The sequence below is a fragment of the Alligator sinensis genome, unplaced genomic scaffold (genome assembly GCF_000455745.1).
Source record: "Alligator sinensis unplaced genomic scaffold, ASM45574v1 scaffold1642_1, whole genome shotgun sequence".
Lineage (NCBI taxonomy): Eukaryota > Metazoa > Chordata > Crocodylia > Alligatoridae > Alligator > Alligator sinensis.
This window is the reverse complement of record NW_005842914.1, coordinates 102697-125145: the sequence shown is the minus strand read 5'-3', so window position 1 is coordinate 125145 and position 22449 is coordinate 102697. Positions and strand designations below refer to the sequence as shown.

The 22449-nt window shown below is 47.8% G+C and overlaps 1 protein-coding gene across 8 annotated transcripts in view; it reads left to right on the top strand.

The window, feature by feature from the left end:
- The window catches only part of SPECC1 (sperm antigen with calponin homology and coiled-coil domains 1), a 115056-nt gene that overhangs the window by 6192 nt on the left and 86415 nt on the right, over positions 1-22449 (top strand). For all 8 annotated transcript variants that reach the window (XR_003091876.1, XR_003091878.1, XR_003091877.1 and 5 more), the window contains 2 exons: positions 5241-5411; positions 9211-9346. Coding sequence is in view for 3 of the 8 variants with exons in the window: in XM_025192336.1 (XP_025048121.1) it covers positions 5265-5411; positions 9211-9346 (283 nt within the window). In the remaining 5 variants the exon portion in view is untranslated. The remainder of the gene's footprint in view (positions 1-5240; positions 5412-9210; positions 9347-22449) is intronic.

The window sequence follows — 22449 nt, the reverse complement described above, 5'->3', positions numbered from 1 at the left end:
ATGCTTTTCCTCAAGGGGAATCATACATGTGCAAGTTATTCTCTAGGGGAAAGGGACACGGAGGGAAAGCTTTTTGCCTGTAAATAGATAGCAAGCTATTGATGGGTTGGGAATAAGATGTAGGGCTCCTGACTGTCCTTTGCTTTACTAAGAGGCCGGTCTACCTAGTTTGGCCAGTCTTGGAGGTGCAACATGATGGTGGTATGCTGGCTCGAGCTCTCCCTTGACTAAGAAGCCACCTCTAATTTGCAGGGATGATATTCAAGACCCAGTCAGCTTAGCTGACATGTTCGTGGTAGTGACAAATCCAGCCGGCAGCCAGCGTCCACTCATTGAAGCTTGGAGGGGTGACACCTGCAAGTGCATCCTATTCCCAAGCTTTCATGTGGGCAGTTAATCACAGTCAACAGCAAGTTTTAGTATTTTATGCTGTAGGACAGACTCTAGCTAAGGCTGGGTGGCAGAAGCTGTCTTAAATTCACATCCACCCTTCTCTCTGCCCTTCCACGGGCTCATGTTCTCGGCCTCTGACCCAAAGCCACGTCATGGAAGCAGAAGGTGGTGTTTAGTGGTTGCGTTGCTCCCAACAAGCTGCTTTTTTTGGTGCCGTGTTTGAGACAGAAAGCCTCTGAAGTGGCAAAATCCTCTGCCTGAGGATCTCCAGAAACTTCCTTCCTCCAGTTTATATTTAATGACACCGAGTCCCTCATCCTCTTTCTTATTTCGACACGTTTCAAACTTCTCCCCGTGCTGCAGCAAATCTCTTCTTTCAACTTCTTCAAACTTTAAACGTTCGTTGTCTGTTAGCTGTGATTCCCGATCGGCTGTCTGCGACCCTGAGGAGGTGGGTCCTTTTATTCAGGCTATCATCTCTTCTTCTTGGTGGCCAAAAGGCCTGTGAGCAAGGAAGGCAGCACAAATGAGATTTATGAAGGCGTATACCACTGGCAATCTAAAAACATAGGTGGGAGGTGTGTGCATCGTCTTCTGTCCTTTGGATAATGACCAGTCACTTTGGGGTACACGTTAAAGGCATCACTTTTAAGCGCCAGGAATACCCCAAACTCCCACATTGCCTGTCTGCTTTGTTTTTTTGGATTTGCATTTCATGAACATGCATCAAAAATGAACTGTGCTCCTAAAGCCTTGGTGCAGACCTGCCCAGCGCCCTATTTTGCCATTGCTAGAGCTGCTTGCAGGCATTTCCTTGTCTCCATGCTACCCTCTCGACCTACAGCTGGCATTTTGACTTGCCTTTCATTGCCGATCAAGGCCCATGACACATACCGTGGAGGGGATCATTACCTCCCAGAGGTTTCCCAGCGTTCCAGCTGCCCACGATTTCAGGTCCTGTATTTTTCGTTCCCATTTAATAAGTTGCCCTCGGAGAAAATGAACGGCTGCTGTCGACTCCGAGGGTGGGTTTCCTGTCCTAACCGGAGAACAGCAGGGCATTACTTTTCTTTTCTTAGTAATTTGATATTTTGTGCTGTTCTTGAAACGGTTCGTTTAAAAGCTCACGTTGCCTGGCAGTGAAAGCAGCTTCACAGAAGATGGACAGAAGCAACCTGGTTTTGTTCTTTCAGGTGCATTGAAGCTGACATCCTCTTTATCCACAGCACAGCTCCGGTTGTATGATTCGAAGACAAGTTTGCTATGTTGGGCCTTGCCAAAATCCCTCCTTCCTGCCCTGGAGAGACTCTCTCGGGTGGCCCGTTTAATCTCTTTGTGAAGGTGCCACAAAGTGTTGTGGTGGACTTGGTGATTTCACCTGTTAGCTGCTAAACTAGGACAGCCGATCCCTTTTGTGTAGGGCATCAAAGGGATACTGAATTGTGCCAGATGCTGATCTCTGCTGACCCCAGTCGGATCTGGATCTGTGAACTCAAAATGAAAGGCTGTCTACTCCGGAAATTGTGCTATCTAGTTCTTCATCTGCCCAGTGTTCATGCACTTCACCCGCTTCCTGGGCTTGTAGCTGGGTTGTTGATGATTTCGGTGTAGCAGGCACAGAAAGAGGAATTCCCTGTGTGAAGCGCAATGCCCGTTTCGAATCGGGGACTGATGGCTGCGTAGAAAGAAACGTTTGCAAAAAAATATTCAGGACTGATATTCTCAGAACCGAGACTGAACTTCAGCCGAGCATCCGGGCTGGCCGCGGTCTAATAGTTTCTGATCCGTTCTTGCTCAGACTATGGAGCGAGGATTTCAGTGCATGTTGAATCTGCTCGGTAGATTGTTTTTCTTTGTAATGGTTTTGCATACCTCTAGGTCCCTTCCTGAACTGAGAAGAGGCCTCAAGATCAATCTGACCAGATCATCTGCAATGCTTTCTTCAGAAATGCTAATAGGAGAGGTTACTTCTTCGCCCTCCTCCCACCCCTGCGTTGGTTGATGAAGCAGTGATTTCCAGTTTTTGCCACACAAGACCCCATCTAAATAGACCTTGACGTTTAGCCCTTTCCTTAGTTTCACCTGCTTGGCCCAGTGAAGCATTAACATGGCAGCACAGATATTCCTATTTATTGGTTTAGCTTGTAGTATGAGCTGCTGTTGCCTGCGAGGAAAGGGCAGAAGGACTGCTATTCAAATGGTAGCTGCCTTCGCTGAGGTTTATTCCAGCTCCTGCTCGTCTCTTTTCAACGTGACCATCCAAGGGCTATAACCCGCCCCAGCCACCTAAAATGTGCTGGCTGATTCAAGATAAAATCTGATCGGATATTGTTCCGCAGAGAAAGGAGCCTGATGCAGCAGAGCTGGAGGGTGCTGAGCTAGGGCTCTGGAGAGGTCCAAAGGGAACAGCCAGAAAACTGCAGCCGTAAAATCCACGTGTGCGTAAAGCCGGTGATCTCATCGGCACGACTATTTGTATGTGCAGTTGCTTGATTTGTACGTATGAATGTCAAGAAGCATACGTCCATTAAAAATTAATTGCCCATTAAATGCATTTAAATTGCCAAAAAGCTGCTAATGTTACTGTGAAATCATAGGGCACAAGATTACTTAAACGTGATTGTATATTGTGTTCTCTCCCAAACATGAATTGCTTTAGGAAATCAAGCATACGTACGCCTGGAAAGAAATAGGTTGTTTGTTGGTTTGGTTTTGTTTTTACATCAATGAGATCAGCTCATGCCCTTTTACCAAATGCATTGGAGCTCTTAATAAAATTGATGACCACGCTTACTGAAAAAAGCTGGCAGGTTATAGCCAGGGGAAAATAAATTGATTGTTTTTTTCCCCGCTGTGGTCCAAGAAAAAGTCAAGATCCTCTACGGCTGAATAGGAGAATTGCTGCTTGCTTGCCCTGAAACAGCAGCAAAAGGGAGCGTGAAGTTCTCTCACACTTGTGTGCAATGGAAAATGCCTTTAAATAGTACATCTGTGACACCTGGAAGGTGTGTAGGCACTGAATGCAATTAAGCCCTGAATAGATGGTCTCCCTGGAATCCACCTTCATTAACAAGAACACAGCACAAAAATAATGCACAAATTGAAGTGTGAGGCAGAGAGACTGAGCCCTTCTCATCATGGCTCCTGCTGCCTGAGTCAGGAGGAGGCTTCGTTTGACTCATCCCTTTAAATTTCCTAAGACCACGAGCGTCCTGGTTTCGACTCTTCTGTGATAACATTCAGTAGATGCTTAACAGCCATCGCTTCCTGATGAGATTAGCCTGGTGTCCTGTGGTTTCTGGGCACCTGTGCGCAGACACAAAGCAATCTGCTCCCCATCACCCCAGCATCCCCAGCGAAGGGGGATGAATGGTGAAAAGTCGGGGGTGTATGGATCTGCTTAGAGAGCCAGGCCAGCCTTTTAACCTGCAGCTGGGGGAAATGGCAAATGGCTCTTGCTGGCACATCCAGTGTAGTTGGTTGTATCCAGGAAGAGAGATTCGCTTCTGCTCTGCAGAAGGATTGACTTCCCTCCTGAACTCATCCCTGGGGAATTCTGGACTGAACCCAGGCCTTGACTTTCCCTCTGCAGAGGAGTTGATTTTTGGCTTTTTTTGCCTTGTCTCTTCGTAACATTGGTATTATGAAACCTCACTCCATCACTGTAGCAACACCGGCTACTGCTGCTCTCGATGAATCTGATGATCACTTAAAAGAAATGGGGGTCGTCTGCTTGTGCTACCCGAAGCGATTATCCAAGAGAGAGGGAGGCTGGATTGACAATCTGAGAGGAAGTCCTCTCTTCATCCCCAGGAGAGCTACATTGCAAGTCTCCCCAGCAATTCACATGTCCCCCAGACTCTCTCTCCACTGTGTTTCAGCCCTAAAGTGGAGGTCTGGTCTCCAGGTAGAAATGCCTCTGGTGCATTTAGTCCTCGTCCTCTCCAGAGCTGATAAAAATGCAGCTTTTATGATGTGGGCGCCTTTTCTGCCAGGCGCTAACTAAGAAATTGGCTGCTGATTCATTTAAAATAGGCAACCCTTGGCTGTTCATGACTTCAGAATTCAGAACGTGATCAAATCTATTTCTGTCTCTCCGGCACTGAAGTATCTGATCTACAATCTGCAGGTTATAAATTTCCTTCTCTTCCAGCAGTTTTGACTCTGAAGGAGAAAGGAAGGCAGCTGGGAACCGTTTCTAGGGTATCAGTTTAAAACGTGGGTACTGTGTAAGTTTTTTGCACACTTGGAACTTGGTGGTGACGGGGATATTAGACTAGTGAACACATCTTGTTGGGTCATCAGGACCTGTGCCCCTTATGGGTGGTCCCAAACGTATGTAGTGAAGACTGGTTTGTCAAAGAGGTGGAGATGGAGGGAAAGGGCCATACTCCAGGGCAAATTCATAGTTTTGCCCTCATGCGACTTGAGCATGATGAGCAAAGCTCGTCTTGCAGACCTGAAACCTGTGCTCTAAGAATAAGAACAATGGCACCTGATTCAAAACTGCATTTGCATCTTGGAAATGTGTGGGCTGTGCTTAATTGGTAGCTTCCCTCTCCTTTTTTTAATATTGGCTGGACAGTTGTCTAAGACCGTTACAGGTCCCAGCAAAATGCAGCTTTCCCCCTGCCTCTTTTGCATGTCGCAGATGTATATCAAAGCCATGAGTGGCCACAGGCTACTTTCTAGAACGCTGTGTTTGGATGTATGATCTTGTGTATGAGGGCTGGGAGAGAATTAAGTATATCCGTTTCCGCCCTTTAAATTGATGCCAGGTATTTCCACTGCTCCCTGGTTTCCAAATGCTGTGAAACCATTAATATCCTCTTTCTTGTGTTCTGCAGAGTGACCGTTCCTCTGGAAAGACCATGAAGAGCGCTGCCAAGCCTTGGAGTGCTGTGCCAAAGCAAGGGAGCCACGGGATTGACCGAGGAAAACCTCTTCCTGCTGCCTCCTCGGGCATGAAGACCTCCAAGTCCTCCACTTCGCTCGCTTTTGAATCTCGGCTCAGCAAGGTACTAGCCAGGAAGCACTGTGCCGGTGTAGCCAGATAGTGTGTCCCTGCATGCTGAATCAGGTTCATGGGGGCCCAATCCTAGTGCACAAAGATGGGCAAAGAGGTAGTGCAGGGCCAGGCAGAAGCCCCCCGCACCTGAAAGTGGAGCACCACCAGACTGATCCGTGCACCGGATGCATTTGTTGTGCATATTGTGTAGAGAGAGATTAGTCTGAACACAGGGGGTGTCACAGGCTTGCAGACGCTCCAAGTACCTTAGAAATGGGGTATTTTTAGGCTAGGGGTCCAGCCAGTCTGTATTGGTCACTGAAACACCATTCTTCTCAGGCACTTCTGGTATTTCTGAGCAAATGGTGGGGAGGTGGGAGTTCAGGCTAGCTGTGGCACCTTATATAGTGGATGGGGCATTTTTTTAAAATGTTGTGTCCCATCTTTAACTCCATCTGTGATCTGTAAGCTATTGAACATTTGGAAGTTAAAAGGTAACCCAAGTGAGCAGGTAGCACGAGGCTGGGGAGGCAGTGTGGTGAGGTGTGTTTCTGCCATGGAAAGTGGTGAATGTGTTAAGAGCCACTATTAAAAAAACTTGGGTGAAGCCTTTTCTAAAGGTCAGAAAGCCACATTGTTCTGTTTTAGTTTAAAAAATGAGCTGGCAAAAGCACTGCCATCATGCAGAACTTCAGATGTCTGGTTTCCTGCAGTAGATCAATGCTTTGGCTATCAACACTCGTTTGCTTCCAGGGTCCAGGAAACCACAGACTCTGAATCAGATGAGGAGATGAAAGAAGGGAACAATTTAGAGTTGAGAGAGATTGGGTTTTACTTAAATGAGTTCCAGCTCTGAACCCACTAAACCGCTTAATCCTGCTCTTCAGAGACACCCTGCAGAGTTTTGCTTTTTAAGATGCTTAAAAGGTTTCTGTGTCTAAAGGGTTACTAATTAAAGCCTGACCTATGGAGAGGCACAAATGGGGTAATGCAGATGACTATATTCCAAGAGGGATTCTTCCTTCTTGCTTTGGACCAACATCATTTCAGTGTTTTCCTTGGGAGGCAACTGTTTGGGGTGGTTTGAGTTGCATGAATTTCCTGAATACGCCTTCAGAATGAACTTGTATTTACCAGCAAAAATAATTACCACTCGTGCTTATTCAGGTGCAGTAAAGTTTATTGAGTAAACTATGGTGGTGGCAGCGAGCGGTGGATTTTGAGTATAATCCTCCAGTGGGGAGCCGGCTAGGGGAATTTCAGGCAATAAAAATATGAAAGTAGTTCTTTGAATATCCCGTAAGTTTTTGTGACTAAGGTCTTGTAGCTCCGGGTGGCATCTTGCCATGTGGCTGGAAAGTTATGGTACTCATCCCCTGTAGTGCACTGCAGTTTGATACCGGGAGAGGAGATGATCTACTCTGAATGGTGCCAGTCTTTCGTCATAACAGAAAAGGTCCTTTTTTGCTCATTTTGGATGGGCTGTGCAAGTGCGTGCTCCATGGCTGTAGTATATTGTCCTGCCTGGTGTTTCCCATCTCAACAAACAGTAAAGTCCCAGGCCGTGGGGGAGCTATTTCTGAGCACAACATGCATTTTTTTTCTTTACAAAGGCACTGTGTTATCAGAACTTTAGTCATGGGTTTGCAAAAGATTTTGGGGGACTTTGAGTACGAAAACATGATTCAAACATGTGACTCGGGAGTGTCTGAGCAGCTCCTCAGACATCCTTCCATTTTAGGTTTGGAATTAGATCGCTTGTTCTGAGGTCTCGCATCTGTCCTACCCCACTCCTGAATGCCTGGGAAAGATCAAACTGCAAAAGGCACTCCCTGGTCAGCCCGTGAAGTTAGTATCAGTGGTTCCTGCATTTTTGAGCATTTTTGGGTACCGTTTCTCTGCTCATTCTTCTGAACAGAAGATCCTTATTCCACTCTCACTCGGAGACCTTGTAACCGCTGCACAGTTTCTATTTCCAGGGCAGTAACCACCTTTCTACTCAAATACCTTTCTAGACAGACCTTGGGGGAACATGCCTTGTCTTTCTGCAGGGTTGCAGTGGTGAGGAATTGCTTTGGCTGATATCTTTTACTGGATGAACTGTGTTGTTGGGAGAAATGGAGGATAAGTTTTCGGGAACCTTTGTGCCAAAAGTGTGTTGGTCCAATAAACGATATTGCCCCCTCCCTTCTTACCGAAAAAACGTCCTTGCCTCTCTTGTGTTTCCTGGACCACTGCAGCAAGCCTCCAGCCATGCTATGAGATGTGTATGTAGTAATGTGGAGATGTCTGCAGCTTGTTTTTCTAAACCTGGGAGCCAATGCCTTCCTCTGCTGTGATGGATTTCATCCGGCATCCCCCAAGAGCAAATCCCGCTTTTCCATTTTCCCACTTCTGATCGATCCCCATCCTGCTGAGCAAGGACACTAGCAGCAGTGCCCACCAAGCTGTTATCAACCAGCTTTGCTCACTGCTGTTCAATAATAAAGCCCCTGAAGGCCTAAACAGCCCAAATGATTTCAGCTTTCAGATGACATTTCCCTTTGAGGGAGCTGCGTTACTTTGCTCTGCTCTTTCAGTGCAGCAGCCTGCAGTCCTCAGCAGAGCTAAATGCTGAGTTTTGGGGTCTGCTCAGTCCCTAGCGTGCCATTTGTTTCTCGAGAAGCAGGATCTGGTGCAGCTAAGCTTGGCAATTCTCTGTTGATGGGAATAAACCGGCAGCCACTCTCGGTTAGAACCACTCCACCTTCCTGGGAGAGGAGCGAGGTCAGCACTGGAGAACAGTAGCATCCTTTGTGTCATAAGTGAGGATCTGGTGGGGTGTGTTGAGTCAAAGTTAATTCATCTCATTTGCTTCTCAACTCATGGGCCTTGGCCTGTAGATAAGTAGAATCATAGATAATGAGGGCTGGAAGGGACCTCAGGGGGTCACAGCTAGTCCAACCCCTGCTCAAAGCAGGACCAGCCCCAACTACATCATGCCAGCCAGGGCTTTGTCAAGCAGTGTCTTAAAAACTTCTAAAGATGGAGATTCAACAACTTCTCTGGGTAGCCTGTTCCAGTGCTTTACTACTCTCCTAGCGAGAGGTTTTTTCCTAATATCCATCCTAAACCTCCCTTGCTGCAACTTGAGCCCATTGCTCCTTCTGTCATCTGCCCCCACTGAGGACAGTCCAGCTCCATCCTCTTTGCAGCCCCCCGGCAGGAAGGTGAAGGCCCCACTCAGTCGTCCCTTCTCCAGACTGAATAAGCCCAGTTCCCTTGGCCTCTCCTCCGAAATCATGTGCCCCAGCCACCTAACCGTTTTCATTGCCCTCTGTGGACTCTCTCCAATGTGTCCACATCCTTTCTGTAGTGGGGAACCCAAAACTGGGTGCAGGACTCCAGATGTGGCCTCCCCAGTGCAGAATAGATGGGGAAGAATCACTGCCCTCCATGTGCTGGCAGCGCTCCTGCCAATGCAACCCAGGATGCCCTTCGCCTGCTTGCAAACAAGGGTGCACTGCTGGCTCCTATCCAGCTTACGGTCCCCTGTCACCTGCAGGTCCCTTTCTGCATAAATAAATATGTTTGGGCATCACATGCCAAGGCAGGAAACCCTCCTGACTGTGGGGAGAGCGCTCTTCTGGGTGCTCAGCGGTGGCTCCTGACTGTGTTCCCAACGTCCTGTTTCCATGGGTTTCCTGAAAGCACTTTTTATCCCTCAAGGTTTCAGCACTTTCACTGTCCATCTCTGTACCATTACCTTCTTCACCAACAGAGCAGAGAGTGATTCCTTCTGGTTGCTCACAAGGTGGTTTTTCTTGCAGCTGAAGAGAGCCAGCAGCGATGACATGCTCACAAAGCCAGGGGTAACAGCAGGCTCTGGGGTCTCCAGACTGAAGAAGACCATTACAACAGGAGCAATTTCTGAACTTGCTGAGAACCGGCTGAAGCCCAGTACAGGTAGGAATAAATTGGAAGGCAGATCAATATATATGGCCTTTGTTATCGGGTCCTGCTTACCATCTTCTTGATCGGGCAGCTAGGGGAGGTAACGAAGGAAGAGACATTTCTCTGCCTTGCAGAAAGCTTCTCACTAATAACTTGGGGTCAGTTTTCCATGGCAGTACTGGAATGAATGAAGGAAAGGTATCATTTTCCACGAGCTTTGTCTGGAGAGTTTTGCTTTTCCTATTCGTGATTATAGGTTATGAGGCCCACAATGGTGAATTTCTGCTCCTGGGAACACACACTTTTTCCTGAATTTGAATTTAAATAAAATGGGAAATAAATGGGAAATCAATCTCCGTTGCCTTTGGGAGGAGGGAAGGGAAGGTTCAAAGAACACTCTATGGTACAAATGTGATTCTTTTCCCCATCTGCTGTGCTTTCATTGCTGGATTGACTACACCTGTCTTGGCTTTGAATGCAGGATGTCAGCTATTTGATGGATTGAATTAATTTTCACCTAATATATGTTAAAGTTGATGACTTAACTGTGGCACAAGAGGCCCTTAAAATTGCTGATAAATCAGTGCGTCTCCTGCCTGTTCAACATCCACAGTTGTCTTTGCTTTTAGAGGGTTTTATTGGGTTTGTCACGCTGTGTTTTTTCAGTACTGGTCGAGATAAATAACAATGAAAAATAACTCTCCCTGATATAATTCAAGGGTGGAAACAGCTTTTGCGAGTGCAGTGCAAGTTCTCGGTAGTGTCGCTAATCGAATTGTTATTCTCGGGCTTTGCGCGCGTTGTCGTTTTCCGTCCGGTGGTAGGAGACCCACGTGCACTTTGCACGCTGCCGAGGTACGAAGAAGAGCCACGAGGTGGCAGCAGGAGCCGGTACTAAAAGTATTTCCCTCCTGATATCTTCAGTTCCTACCGGCATAGGCGGTTCATCCATGCCGCTGTTGAAACCCAGCAGAAGAATCTGGGTCCTAGGAAGCGGGAAGCCTTCTCCGTCCCACCTGGGATGCACGCAGCAGGATGGTCAAGACCACTCCCAAGCCCGGCGAGGAGTAAAGCAATTAATTAAACAGGGATTCTCAAGTTATCCTTCGCATGGCCGCATCTTAGCAGAATGGTTGTCCCGTCTCCCGCTCACAGCTGCGCACACCCTGCTGTCCTCCTCTTCTTGGAAGAAAACCGAGGCAGGGAGAGGCCCTGACACAAGCAGTGGCCTCGCAGCCTTCATTATGGCTTGTCGTGTGCTTTCTCAGTGCTAACCCCCTCCTTCCCGCTGGCTTCAGCGGTACGCGAGCTTCCAAAGGCAGCGACGCCGCGTGCATACCAAATACCTCTGTGCAAACCCTGGCTTTGCCCGATGAGCTCAGCAAACGCACGCTTTTGTCTGCTCTCTGGTGGCATTTAGAGGGAATGCGAGACCTTATTAAATCTGACCGTGACCTCCCTCTTTATCGCGGCCTCTGCAGGGTTCTCCAGCGTCCGAGCCATGGGGAAGGCAGTGTTGCTAACCAGCCGGGGATTAAAGCACTTCGTGGAATTTTCTTTTCCTCCTTCAGCTGAGTGGTGCATAATGTAACGCTGTAAATTTTTCGCCGTAACCCAAACACAGATCCTATTCTTCACTGAAGCAGAGCCAAAGCACTAGAATTTAATGGAGGCTTGTCACATCACATCCAAAGGCGTTTGAGATTTGTCAGCTAACAAAGAGTCGTGATGCCAGACAAAGATCTTGGGGCGCTTAGAGAGAGTGGGAAGCAAACACACTCGGATATTGTAGCATGGGACCCTGGGAGCACTGCCGGGGTCCCCAAAAGGAATATAGGTGTCAGATATAAAAACACAGGATGCGTCCTGAAGTGTCCGCACCCCTGTGCCTACCCAGCTGCTGTGGATGGCGGATGAATACCTCCATGTGAAATTTCCAAAGGAGTTCATACCTCCATTCGAAATTTTTTAGGGGTCTGCAAATGAAAAAAGGTTGAAAACCACTGATCTAGAGGGGATAGCTTCAGGTGCTGCACAGATTCTGCCTGTGCATATATGCACATGCAATGGGCCTGATCTCTTTATCATGTAAATAGTTCAATGCTGGAACTCTATCCAGGACTTGGCGTTACGATTCACTCTATTTCCAGCTGTATCTTGACGATGTTTGCTCAGTGGCGTTGGGCATTGGAAGGCCTTGGATGGGACTGGGTGTATTTGTAGCTGGCAAAAAGTGGGAGAGAGGTTATAAAGCAGAGCACTCTTGTTATGAGGTCACATTTAAGGATGATGGATACCAAGGGGGATCTTGTAATCCAGTGCATTATCATCTATAGACAGGTTAAGATTGGAAGGCACAAAGATCATGATGGTCTCCGGGAACCTCTCAAGTGTGGGAGGGCAGAGACGCATCATCCTTGTCCCACCATAAAACTTATGGCAGGACAAAACATAAGGATACAGACATCCTTTCCCCTTGTTGCTGTACGACAGTTCCTACTAGCAGCTTTTGCTGCTTTATCATGGCGAACGTCTATACATTTGGGCACAAATCCCCTGCAGGGGATTGCCAGGGTGGGCTCCAACCCTGGGTTTGCAACTGCAAGCATGGAGCTGAGTCCCATGGGGAGTTCCTCGGGTTGGGGTCAGGCACACAGGGCCCCTGGAGCAGCAGGGGACCAGTCCTGCAGGCCCCGGATGACATCTGCACATGCCAATCAAATGGATCAGCTGAGCCAGGAAACAGCATCTCTTTGTAGCCTAAGATAACCTCAATAGAAAGAGGAGTTAAGGTCTGGGCATAGTTGCTGCAACGCTTCTGAAGAAGGTATTGCTAAGGGGGCTCGGACAGTGGGCAAGCTAAGCTGTAGCCCCGACCGGAGAACCATGGAGAGCGTGTTTCCGTGGGGAATGCGGACACCCACCTGCTCGCACAAACAGCGGAAGAACCTGTTGCCAGCGTGCTCACCAAACTCCTCTGGCTCCTTCATTTCCGGCTCCGGTTTGACCATTTCTGTTTTTTTTAAACCGAACCTCACTTAGAGCCTTTGTCTGCCTCTCTTGCCTTGGCATCTCCCTGCTTCATCATCCTTCTCCTTTCTTTGAAACCTCAGCTGAAGTTGGAACTTTTTATCTCCTTTGCTTATAACCATTAATTTTGCTTTTTGGTTTTTTTTAAAGTCTGCGATGGGACGATTTGGCTCTACAGCAGGTTTAGCTGAAGGGCGCTCTGTGAAAGCAGACGAGGCACAGCGGTGGTTCTGTAACAGCACATCTCCGACAGAAAGGCAAAGAAGCCAAGTTACAGAAAGCAGAACTGCTGAGGTTGCCTGCTCCCTTGGGGGGAACCCTCCCACATGTGTGTTGGTGACCTCGAGCAGGAGTGTGCGTTCCCAGCGTCACAGATAATAAATAATTGACACCAGGCCTGCCTGTACAAACATGGCCTATGGCGTGTCGGCTGGGGGGGGTTAAACCCCTCTCCCGCCGGTGGGGGTGGGGTGGAGTAAAAGCCACTCTCCTGCCTTTTTATGCTGACACAGGCTCCCCTGTCTGCCTCATTAGGAGCTGGTGCAGTAAATCACAGAAGGATGGGTCCAGCCCCCCTGCCTCTCCATCACTGGGAAGAGGGGGCGAATCACCGGGACTGGAGATAGATGCAGAGCTGGAATTCGTGCCTTGTGATGCCTGGCCGTGTCGAATGCACGCGTAGGACGCAATGATGCTCATAAGGAGAGCTGCCGTGGGTTCCTGGTGCAGTGTCTCGCTGTGTCGTGCCCTGAAGCGGAGAAGCAATCTTACATAAAAGCCAGATTTCTAAAGCTCTTGCAGCTGTTACTCAAAGTGTTGCCTTGTCCCAAAAGGGGATGGAGGAAAAGCAAAACAGGAGGCAGATGGGGGAAGGGTGGTGGTCTTTGGAAGCGCTTATCGTTTGCATCTATGAAACTATTGACCCTATGAATCCATCTGTGAAACTATCGACCCTATGAATGCAAGCCCATACGCTGGTTTAGCGCGTGGAGACATACAGGTATGGGGAGATGTTGGATTTGGAGACCCCTCTGCCCCTGGGTGGGTGACGCGCAGGAAGGTCTGCATTCCTCAGATCGCGGTGATTATAGGTTTACAAGTGGAACCCGCTAATCGCTTGTAATGTCCCCTCTCCCCCGCCCCCGAGGAATTAGCACTTTGCTACCTGGGAGGACCATCACTGTACAAATGGAGGAGCTGAGGGATAGATGTGGGGGGGAAACACTGCAGCAAGTTGGTGGAAAACCAGGGTCTCCGTTTCCCGTAGCTTCCTGCCAAATCCCAAGTCAGAAACGTTCTGGATTCTCCTTGTAGTTTGCCTAAGGGCCGTTTAGTTGAATCCATCTCACATTCTTCCCTACTGTTATTCTAGCATCAGCAGCTATTGCCTGGCTGTTTTACCCACTCAGGCTCTCATCAGGCACATATTTGTGATTTTTGTGCTGAATGGAAGAAGCCGAAGTAGACTAGGGGTGCGACTGGACTGGGCTGGGGGCACGTGCCAAGCTGAGCCAGCCTCCGTCAGAGCATCCACCAGCAGCGAACACATCTGGGAGACATTCATTTATATCAAGCTCTGTCAGGCTCGGTAGTGTCAATGAGCCTCATAATGGAAATAGCAGGGAAGGGTTATTTATTTTCCTAAGCTGCGGTGCTGGCTCATTTGCTTATTCATGGTGGAGCCCGCACATGTATAGAGCTCTTCGATTTGCCTGCTTTTCTCCGCCATGCTGGCAGCCGTGTTTTGATTTCCTAATATACAGGAACGGTTTATGCCTGGAAACAATTAATATGAATATTGGAGCTCAGTAAAGGTTATAACAAAGGCCAAAGATTTCTCTCTCCTTTCTGTCTCGCTGCCATAGAGTAGAAGGTACCTGTACGGGGCCAAATCCATCTGGTTTGTCTTTATTCCACACACTTCACGCCAGCTTTCTGAGCAAGTCTTTTCAGCCCCGCTGAGGCATTATACCAGGAGTTACAATCAGCAGGGCCCTTGCACTCGGATCAAAAGCCTTTTGGCTATTTGTGTTTATTCTTAAATAGAGGAAACAATAACGGGCACTCTTTCGCAGCCAAGCACCAGGACAAGCGCATTATTGTCCGTGCCCGCATGACTGCTGAGTTGATTAACTGTAATGGTCGGAGACAGCACCAGTGTGTAAGCATTCAGAAGGCAAGCCCTAAGGAAATTAAAGGTTTAAATTATCCTCCACATGTCCAGCATCCTCCTAAAACGAATCCAACCTGCGGGTTGCTTGGGCAGAAGCGCTAACAGCAGAATGAAGCATTGTCAGCGCAGTAAATGAAGTTGCCTAATAAATTATGTTTAAGTGATCCCACTCCATTAGGAGGTGATTGATACGTATATACGTCAGGTAGAGCTCTTTGGAAGCAGGCTTTCTGCTTCCATCCCACGTGGCTCTTCAGTTTGGGCTCGTTTTCCTTGCTTTCAACACGCTGCGTGTATAGAAATGGCAGCCCAAGCAAGGCCTGGTGTGTAACGAGTTTCATGGCTTTTCCACGTTGGGACCGATGGCGTTCAGATCTCTTCAGTGCATCTGATGGCATTCAGATCTCTTTTCTTGCTTGTGGGAGCGGACAGTGGGTTTGACGTGCGTTGCCTCCCCGCTGAAACTCGGACCAGAAGGGCTCACTCGGGGCTGGTTCGGGAGAGGAATCGGAGCATTGGTTGTCATGTTGTCACATTTCCTATGTTAATCCTACAAGGCATCTCTTCACCTTCAGAGTCGCAAGTACTCTTGATTGAAGGGCCCCGGAGCTTCGTGCTTATGTAGACTTGTCATCCCGGGATTTCCGCTGGCGCTTTTACGTGGCCTTTTTGACCGGTGCTGCTTTTTTTCTCTCGCTCTCGCCCAGAGCGCGGCGTTTCCTGATCTGGAGTGACCGTTTGTGCTAGTGTGAAGGCTTCTGGTCCGCATTAGCTTCTCGGTGGTGAAAGGCTCAAAGAAAGAGGTGTAATACAGGGCTTTAAAAACTCCTTGACGGATCTAATTGCCAATTTAATTTTTTCATAAAATGCTAATGGGCCCCAATTAGAGCTGAAAAACGGAAGGTGATCCCTTTTGAAGGACAGGTCTTAGTCAAGCTGGGGGCCCTTTGAACCCACCATACGTCAAGTTTGACGGTGTCTGTTTCTTGTGATCTGTCACATCAAAGCACTGTTGGGGGTTTGCCGCAGGATGCTGCACCTTGGACTCAGTCAAGCTCCTGCCTCATTTTTCCTGTAAAAGATAGACTGGGACTAGTGAGAGAGACACTAATGAGGACGATATGTGCCGATCCATAGCAAGCTCTCGCTAGAAACCAAATGACCAATTTTAGCAGGGATTTCCAGGGGACAAAAAATATGCTGGAGCGCTTCCTTTGGAAAGCTAGCTGGAGTCTACTGCCTTCTGCATGGCAGGAGCCACTATTGCAATTTTTCTAGCGAAAAAGAGAATATAGCTCTGGAAAGAAAATATAAAAACAGAATCCCCTTGGCAAAAGGGGATCCTTTCCAAAGTCGAACATTTGGAAAACATGTACCCCTGTGCAAATACAAGTACATGCATGCATCCACAGCTCTACGCTAGCCTGTGTTTAATGAATATATGCACATCTGTACGTATTGGAAATGTGCAAATTTATTCGAATATGAAGGTTAACCCTGAAGTGCCCCCAGATTATTTTAAATAACATCTTTTCTTTTCACCTCTCATTCCCTAGGCATGATTTGATTTAATTGCAAAGGCCAAATGTATCAGAAGATGAGGGCCTGGGCATTGTGCAGGTGTCTAACTTTTAAGTACTCCTTTTGAAAAACATTGCCAGCCACCTATAAATGGAGACCGGGTGTCTTTATTTCAGTACACAGCCTTACAGATTTCACCCGTAAAAGGAGATAAAAGAATAATTCCTTCAGTTTTACAGGGGTAGCAAACTGTGCTTACAACACTTGCTGTCATCCACGCACTTTAACAGAGAAGGGCTGAAATTTGGCATTTTCCCTTCGAGTCCCCTTCTTGCCACCATTCTCTTGTCCTTATCCGTGATGCTATTCTCCTAGTGCCAGCATGAATATTCAAACTTGTATTTTCAGCACTAATGCACGTATTAAACAAAATTAATACCTGGAGTTATTTGCATGCATTGCCGCAGGCTGAAATCTTGACTTGCCGGTGCTCGTCTTCCTTGCCGTCCTTACCATTACCTATGGAGGACTCTGGCTTTTGGGATTCAGTGGAACTGAGCTGTTTAATGTTCGTGTCCTACAGAGATCTTACTGCCTCTTGAGAAGTGGATTACCTGGTAGGATACTTTGAACTAACTGGGAAAAGGGTCAAGTCTTCCAGGGGGCCCCTTCTCACCTTGGCACACAAACAGAGGCTTTGCCTTCCTGAAACAAAGCTCTCTACTTTACTTTTTAGGATCTTATTGCCTGGCTTTCCTAAGCCCAAAGAATTTACTGCTGGACCCTTTCCTTACCCCCAGAGGCAGCAGGGAAAGGATGACTGACTTACCTAGAGTGTTGCTCTGTGCTACACTCCTTTTTACAAGCTCCCCAGTGACTAGGGGGCAATGCAATGCAGTGGCTCTGCCAGGACCTCTGATAGCCGACTGCTGTGGATAAATGGCACACAGTCCCTTCAGAAAGCACCTTACAGCCGGCTGCAGCCAACTCCTCAAGCAGGAGCCTTGTATCCTGGGATGTGTCCCTTCTCACGTTGTTGCTGCCCCGCCTGAGCATGACATCCGAGCTCCTCAGATGTGCCCTAATGTGTTTATGCTAAAGTTTTAATACTTTGCCTGTGACTTATTAATCAAGCAGCTCATGAAATGAATGCCACTCTCTCCCCCGCCTGCATATTGCCCAAACCATCACTTGGCTGGCACAAGTCTGCCCGCTGGGATCTGAGCCATTTAAGAAGATGCAAGTGTGTGGTGCGGATGCTGCAATGCTAAACTTTAATGACCTTAATGACTTGACTGACTAAATATGTTGACACTTAATTGGCTCAAGCGAACACATTTTGGGGAGATACATTACAGCTGTAAACATGTCAGCGAAGGTTGGAGAAACTCAGCTTAAGGCCACTGTCTAAACAGAAGGGGAGCATGCTATTGTCCGCCTGGAGTACTGCAAATCCCTTGGTTTCTTTCTGGTTATTCTGCAGTCACTTGCAGCAGAGTCGACATGAATACCTGCATTAGGTTAATTCTCAGCCGGTTTGAAAAGAAAGGATCCTTAACACTGATCCCCTCTAGGTTTAAATGCATCACAACCAGGATGGCTTGGCAGCTGGCCATTGTGTTTGCACTCCAAGTTTGGGAAGGAGAGAGAGGAAAGAAGGCAGTGGTGGTCTAGTTTAACACGTGTACATTCAAGAAGGCACTTGGTACTGCTTCTAGCTTTTCTCCTCCAGTTTCCAGCTACTTTTGGCTCAGATTGGATCTTATACTTGGTAAAGGAAGAAGGAGAGTTGCAGCTTCTCAGATGAGTTTTCGGAAGGCTGTGGTTTGGTCCTGTGAACTTGGGCATGACCCTCCCAAGTGCCCTGACTGCAAAGATTTGTTTTGAACCCAGTGGAAAATACAGCTTTGCCCTTTCCATGGGTTTCAGTGCAGACAGTGTGGCCCATTGAGATTTTTGCTGCTAACGAATTCTTCACGTCTCTGGGACACGCTATTGTGCATATTACAGATGAGACTTTTAATACAAAGTCTTGAAAAGCCCTGGAAGCTAATGCTGATCTGTAGATTGGGCACCACCTTAATGCTGGTTTTCAAAACTCTCTCATGGGACCCGGTCATGGCACTTGAACCCCCGCCAGAAAGGCCAGTCCCTGACGAGTGAAATCTCAGCCCTTGCCCCCACTGCAGAGACTGCCTCTGAATTTGTGACGGCTGTGATGAGTTTGTGATCTGGACATCTGTCCACGTGGACCTGGCCTAAGGTGGGTGTAGTGGTATTTTTCTCTTCTGTGGCTTCTGCCTGAGCTTTTACAAGCTGTACTCATGCTGATTATTTTTAGCTCCCTGCAAATGATATTTTCCAATATAGCCCATGGCTAGAGGAACAGAAATGTGTGGAGTGCAAGGTCCTACATTGGTGATGAGTTGAAAGAAGTGTTTCGCTTCCTCACCTGTTCTTCACCCACAAAAAATATTTTTCTCCTTGGCGGTGCCATGCCTGTCAATGAGAGACGGATGGGCCGCGGGACTGTGGAGAGGACTGCATTCATCCTTTCTTGCTGCTGGAAGGAATTCCGGTTCTCTCTTCAATACATAATTTCACAAGGATGAAGTGATTGGTGCTGTTCACTGGGGTTTTTTATTCTGATTATGTAACTACAGGGAAAAGTTAGGTAACGTTTTTAGAAGCATCCTGTTAACCCTGTTATGTTGCTGCATCTCTTCATTGGAGAAGTTGCAAGTTTGCTGTCTGCACATCAGGCTGGAAGTTGACCCCCCCCCCGCCCCCCACCCCCTTCTTTTTGTTTTCTGTTTGTTTCTAACTATAGTTTGAGGGGTACACCCACAAATGGCATCCCTGTCTCCATGACTTCTGCTCAGGGTGGCTGTATCTAACAGCCTTCAACTTCCTCTTCCCTGGGGCCTTGGGCTACTGCTGTTTGTCTTGCTGTTGTCAAGTTAACGAGTCATTTCCTGTCGTGACCCTGCTAGAAAGTTAGATTTCAGGTGTGTCTGCTCCGACTCGGTGATTTGCTTTTTGCAAGCGCTGCCAGCTGCGTGCAGCTCTGCGCTCTACTCCACGGGACGTTCGTCCACGGCTGCTTTCATAGTCAAGATGGCTAATGTTACAGCGCAAGAAGCAGATGGCGAAGTTTGAACTGCTCAGCGTCAGGATTTATTGATCCAGGAGGCTGTGTGTCGACTAATGCATTCCCCGTGGTCAATATTATTTCCTCTTGAAGAAAACCAGAAGTCGTCACATAGTCTACAAGAAAGTAAGGTCTCCTTGTCTTGGAAGTGTTGTATTTCACCACTAGTCAGAAAGAATTCAGCCCCGTACCGTGTACGTGTCCCAACGTAGCGTGCATGGGACCCCAGCACACCGTAGCTATTCCCTGCACTGCTTGGGCTAGCGTGGCTGCTATGTCCCGCGGCAGGGCTTGTACGTGCTCCAGCAGTTGGACTGCGACGACCTCTGCCACAAGCAAAGCCTGCTTCAGCATCCCAGTTTCAAACCATTGCAAAAGCTACTGGTTTAGGCTGAGTGTGAGTGCCGAAACAATAAGCCAGTCGGTTTGTGACTGGTAAAGGCATGAATTTCAGCCCCGTATTTAGAACGAGCAATGGGAGAAAGCTCACCTCTGTGCTTCAGAGCCATGTGCCTATGCACGTTGCATGTGTCTTTCTCTCATTTTGCTTGCATCAGGGTTTCCCCTGGGTTTTTTTTAAACTGAGGTTTTCTCTCGCCCTCCAAGCCCATTTCCCTTGTACTGGATTTTCAACGCTGAGTTTATAATCCTCCTCTCCCCTGCAAAAAATAGCCTTGCATTTTGATATCAAGCAGGGCTTTGCTGTAAGCCCAAAAGCATGGGTGATTCTTTTACTCGGAGAAAGACGAGGCATTGGCCTGAAGAGGTGACATACAGAAGGCCAGGGTCTGTCACCTTACTTCACTGACATCCTTGCATCTCATTTGCCTAGTGATTTTTTTTCCCCCCCACCTCCTTTTTGGATTTGCACTGGTTCTGTATCGGCTTCCAGGTGATTTTTAAAGTATTACAGATGCAAAGAAAATCCCAGGTGGCATGGGACCCACCTACCACCTGTCTGAAAGAGGCCTTCCCCATGTTGCCTCAATTCTGATAAATACGGAGGTTGTGGGCTTGCAGGGCAAACTAACGAGCTTTGATGGAAGCGGAGATGAGGGTTTTTTTCTGTTTTTGCTGTGTGGATGTTTGTGATTCTGCCGGTGGTGGTTGGCGGTTATTGATCCTGGTCTGTGTGCACCGGTGTTTGAGGAAAAATACGTGGAAAGAAACAGATGAATAGGGGTACTCGTAACAACTTGCAGCAGTTCAGAGTACGTATTTATATAGACAGTATTTTTTTACAAGTGTATCCCAGGACCTCATAAGGCCGTGACTATAGGTCCTTTGCCATGGGAGTTGAGTGCTACTCCGAGACAAAGCTCTCCCACAGTAGGAATCAAATGGCAAAATGTTATATTAAAATAATTACATTTAAATAGGAAGAGGTATGGCTTCTAAGCAGGCACCCAAGGAAGAGGTTTGTATTGGGGTCCCAAAATCTACTGTCCGATGTCCCCCTTGCTGGACCATGGATGTAACAAAATACACATTACCTAGGAAAGGAAGAACAAAGCCAACCTCGACCTGGGCTCTGGAGGTTGTAAGCGCGTGGTGTAAGGCCTCAGGTAGTGTTTCCAAAGTCCAGAATAAAATCAGGAAGATGGAAGGGGGCTTGGTGACTAAGAGGCCAGTAGCAAGGTGCGGAGGGGACGAGCGGAAGTTGTTGCACTGCAACACCCGCTGACTTCATGGAAAAACCTGGGCAGAGAGAGATGGGGGGACTCCGTTTAGCTCCCAATATCCAGGAGGTCAGATTATACCTTTAAACTGATATCCTACATGGGAATCTCTGGGTCAGGGAGACCAGTACAGTGGTGGGAGCGGGGCTGTAGTGCTGTCCACATCCTTTTCTCTGGCTCGTGGGGACTTCACCATCCTGGCAATCCAGTGCCTCTCGCTACCAGAAAATTCACACGTGCAAAAATGAGAAGGCGGCGAGCGTAATTTGGGTGTTGTCAGCCCGGAGATGCAGGGGGCTGAACGCAGGAGGAGCCTGGATCAGGAATTCAGCCTGGAAATCTTCTGTGATAGTAGGAGGTCAAACCCAGTTGTACTGGTAGAGGATCTGGAGGCTGCTTGTGGCATTAGTCGATTAGCTGAACACTTCGTAGTGGCCGTTCTACCTGTACGGGAAGGTACAGCATGGGCTCAATGGAGCCCGATATTGTGAAGACCTGCATGATGCACTTTGTTTTTGCAGGCAGTCAGCGGTGCTTTGATATAATGCCTTTTTAAGGCTGTCTTGCATGCAAGTTCTAAACCAGACGACGTTCACAACGTTCATTCATTCATTCATTCATTCTTTCATTCCCGATGAATGAATTGCAAGGGTGCCCTTTCCTTTAGGATTGAGATGTGGCAGGAACTGTGTCAAGATTCAGGACAGGGCTAACGTGAGATGCCGCAAGTCATCGCTGAGGTCCGTGCGCAGAGTTGCGAGTGAAATCTTGCAGAGCACCAGCCCTGCGTGTTGACGGACGGTTTCTAGTACAAATAGTCTCCCTTTCTATGCTGGGTTTCTTCAGGTCCCGGCAGAATTTCCTCCCTTTCCAAACCAGCAGCAGTTCATTGGTGCAACTGTATTAAACTGCAGTTTAGTATTTAGTCTGGTGATACCAATTTAAACATGACCATCACACTAAAAACGGCCCATTTCGGGACAACATCTGACATCATGCTTTTGTTGCTATCTGGAAGATATCAAGCAGGATCCCCAGAGAGATCACCTGCACTTATCTCCTCCTGGCTTCCACAGACGGTTGGCTTGCATGAGCCCTGAATGACCTGAACTTGCTGTTTAGGTTTTGTCATTATAAATCACTGCAGATAGACCTTGGATCACCACAGATGGGCTCTTTTTACAGAACTTATTCATTAATCAAGGCTGCTTATCATGTGGAGTGGGAGATGAAGGGAAAAGGGAGTTTCATTGAACAGGGTCCAACTCCATGCAAACAGCTGCACCGAACAGCCTTGAGGATTTTAACGTCAACTGACAAAGCAAAGACGGTCAGGGTTAGGACTGGCACATAACTTGCCCCTCTCGGTTGAGATATTGGAGCCAATTGAGCCCTGTCTTATTGTGCAGTGCCCAGGCTCCCAAATCTAGGGGCTGGATGGAGTGGCGGTGTGAATTCTGAATTTCCAGGTTGTTTTCAGACTACGTTGGACACCAGGCAGCACGCTAGAATTTGTGGGCTTTTTTTAAAGATTTCCTTCATTCATTTTTAAAACTCCTGC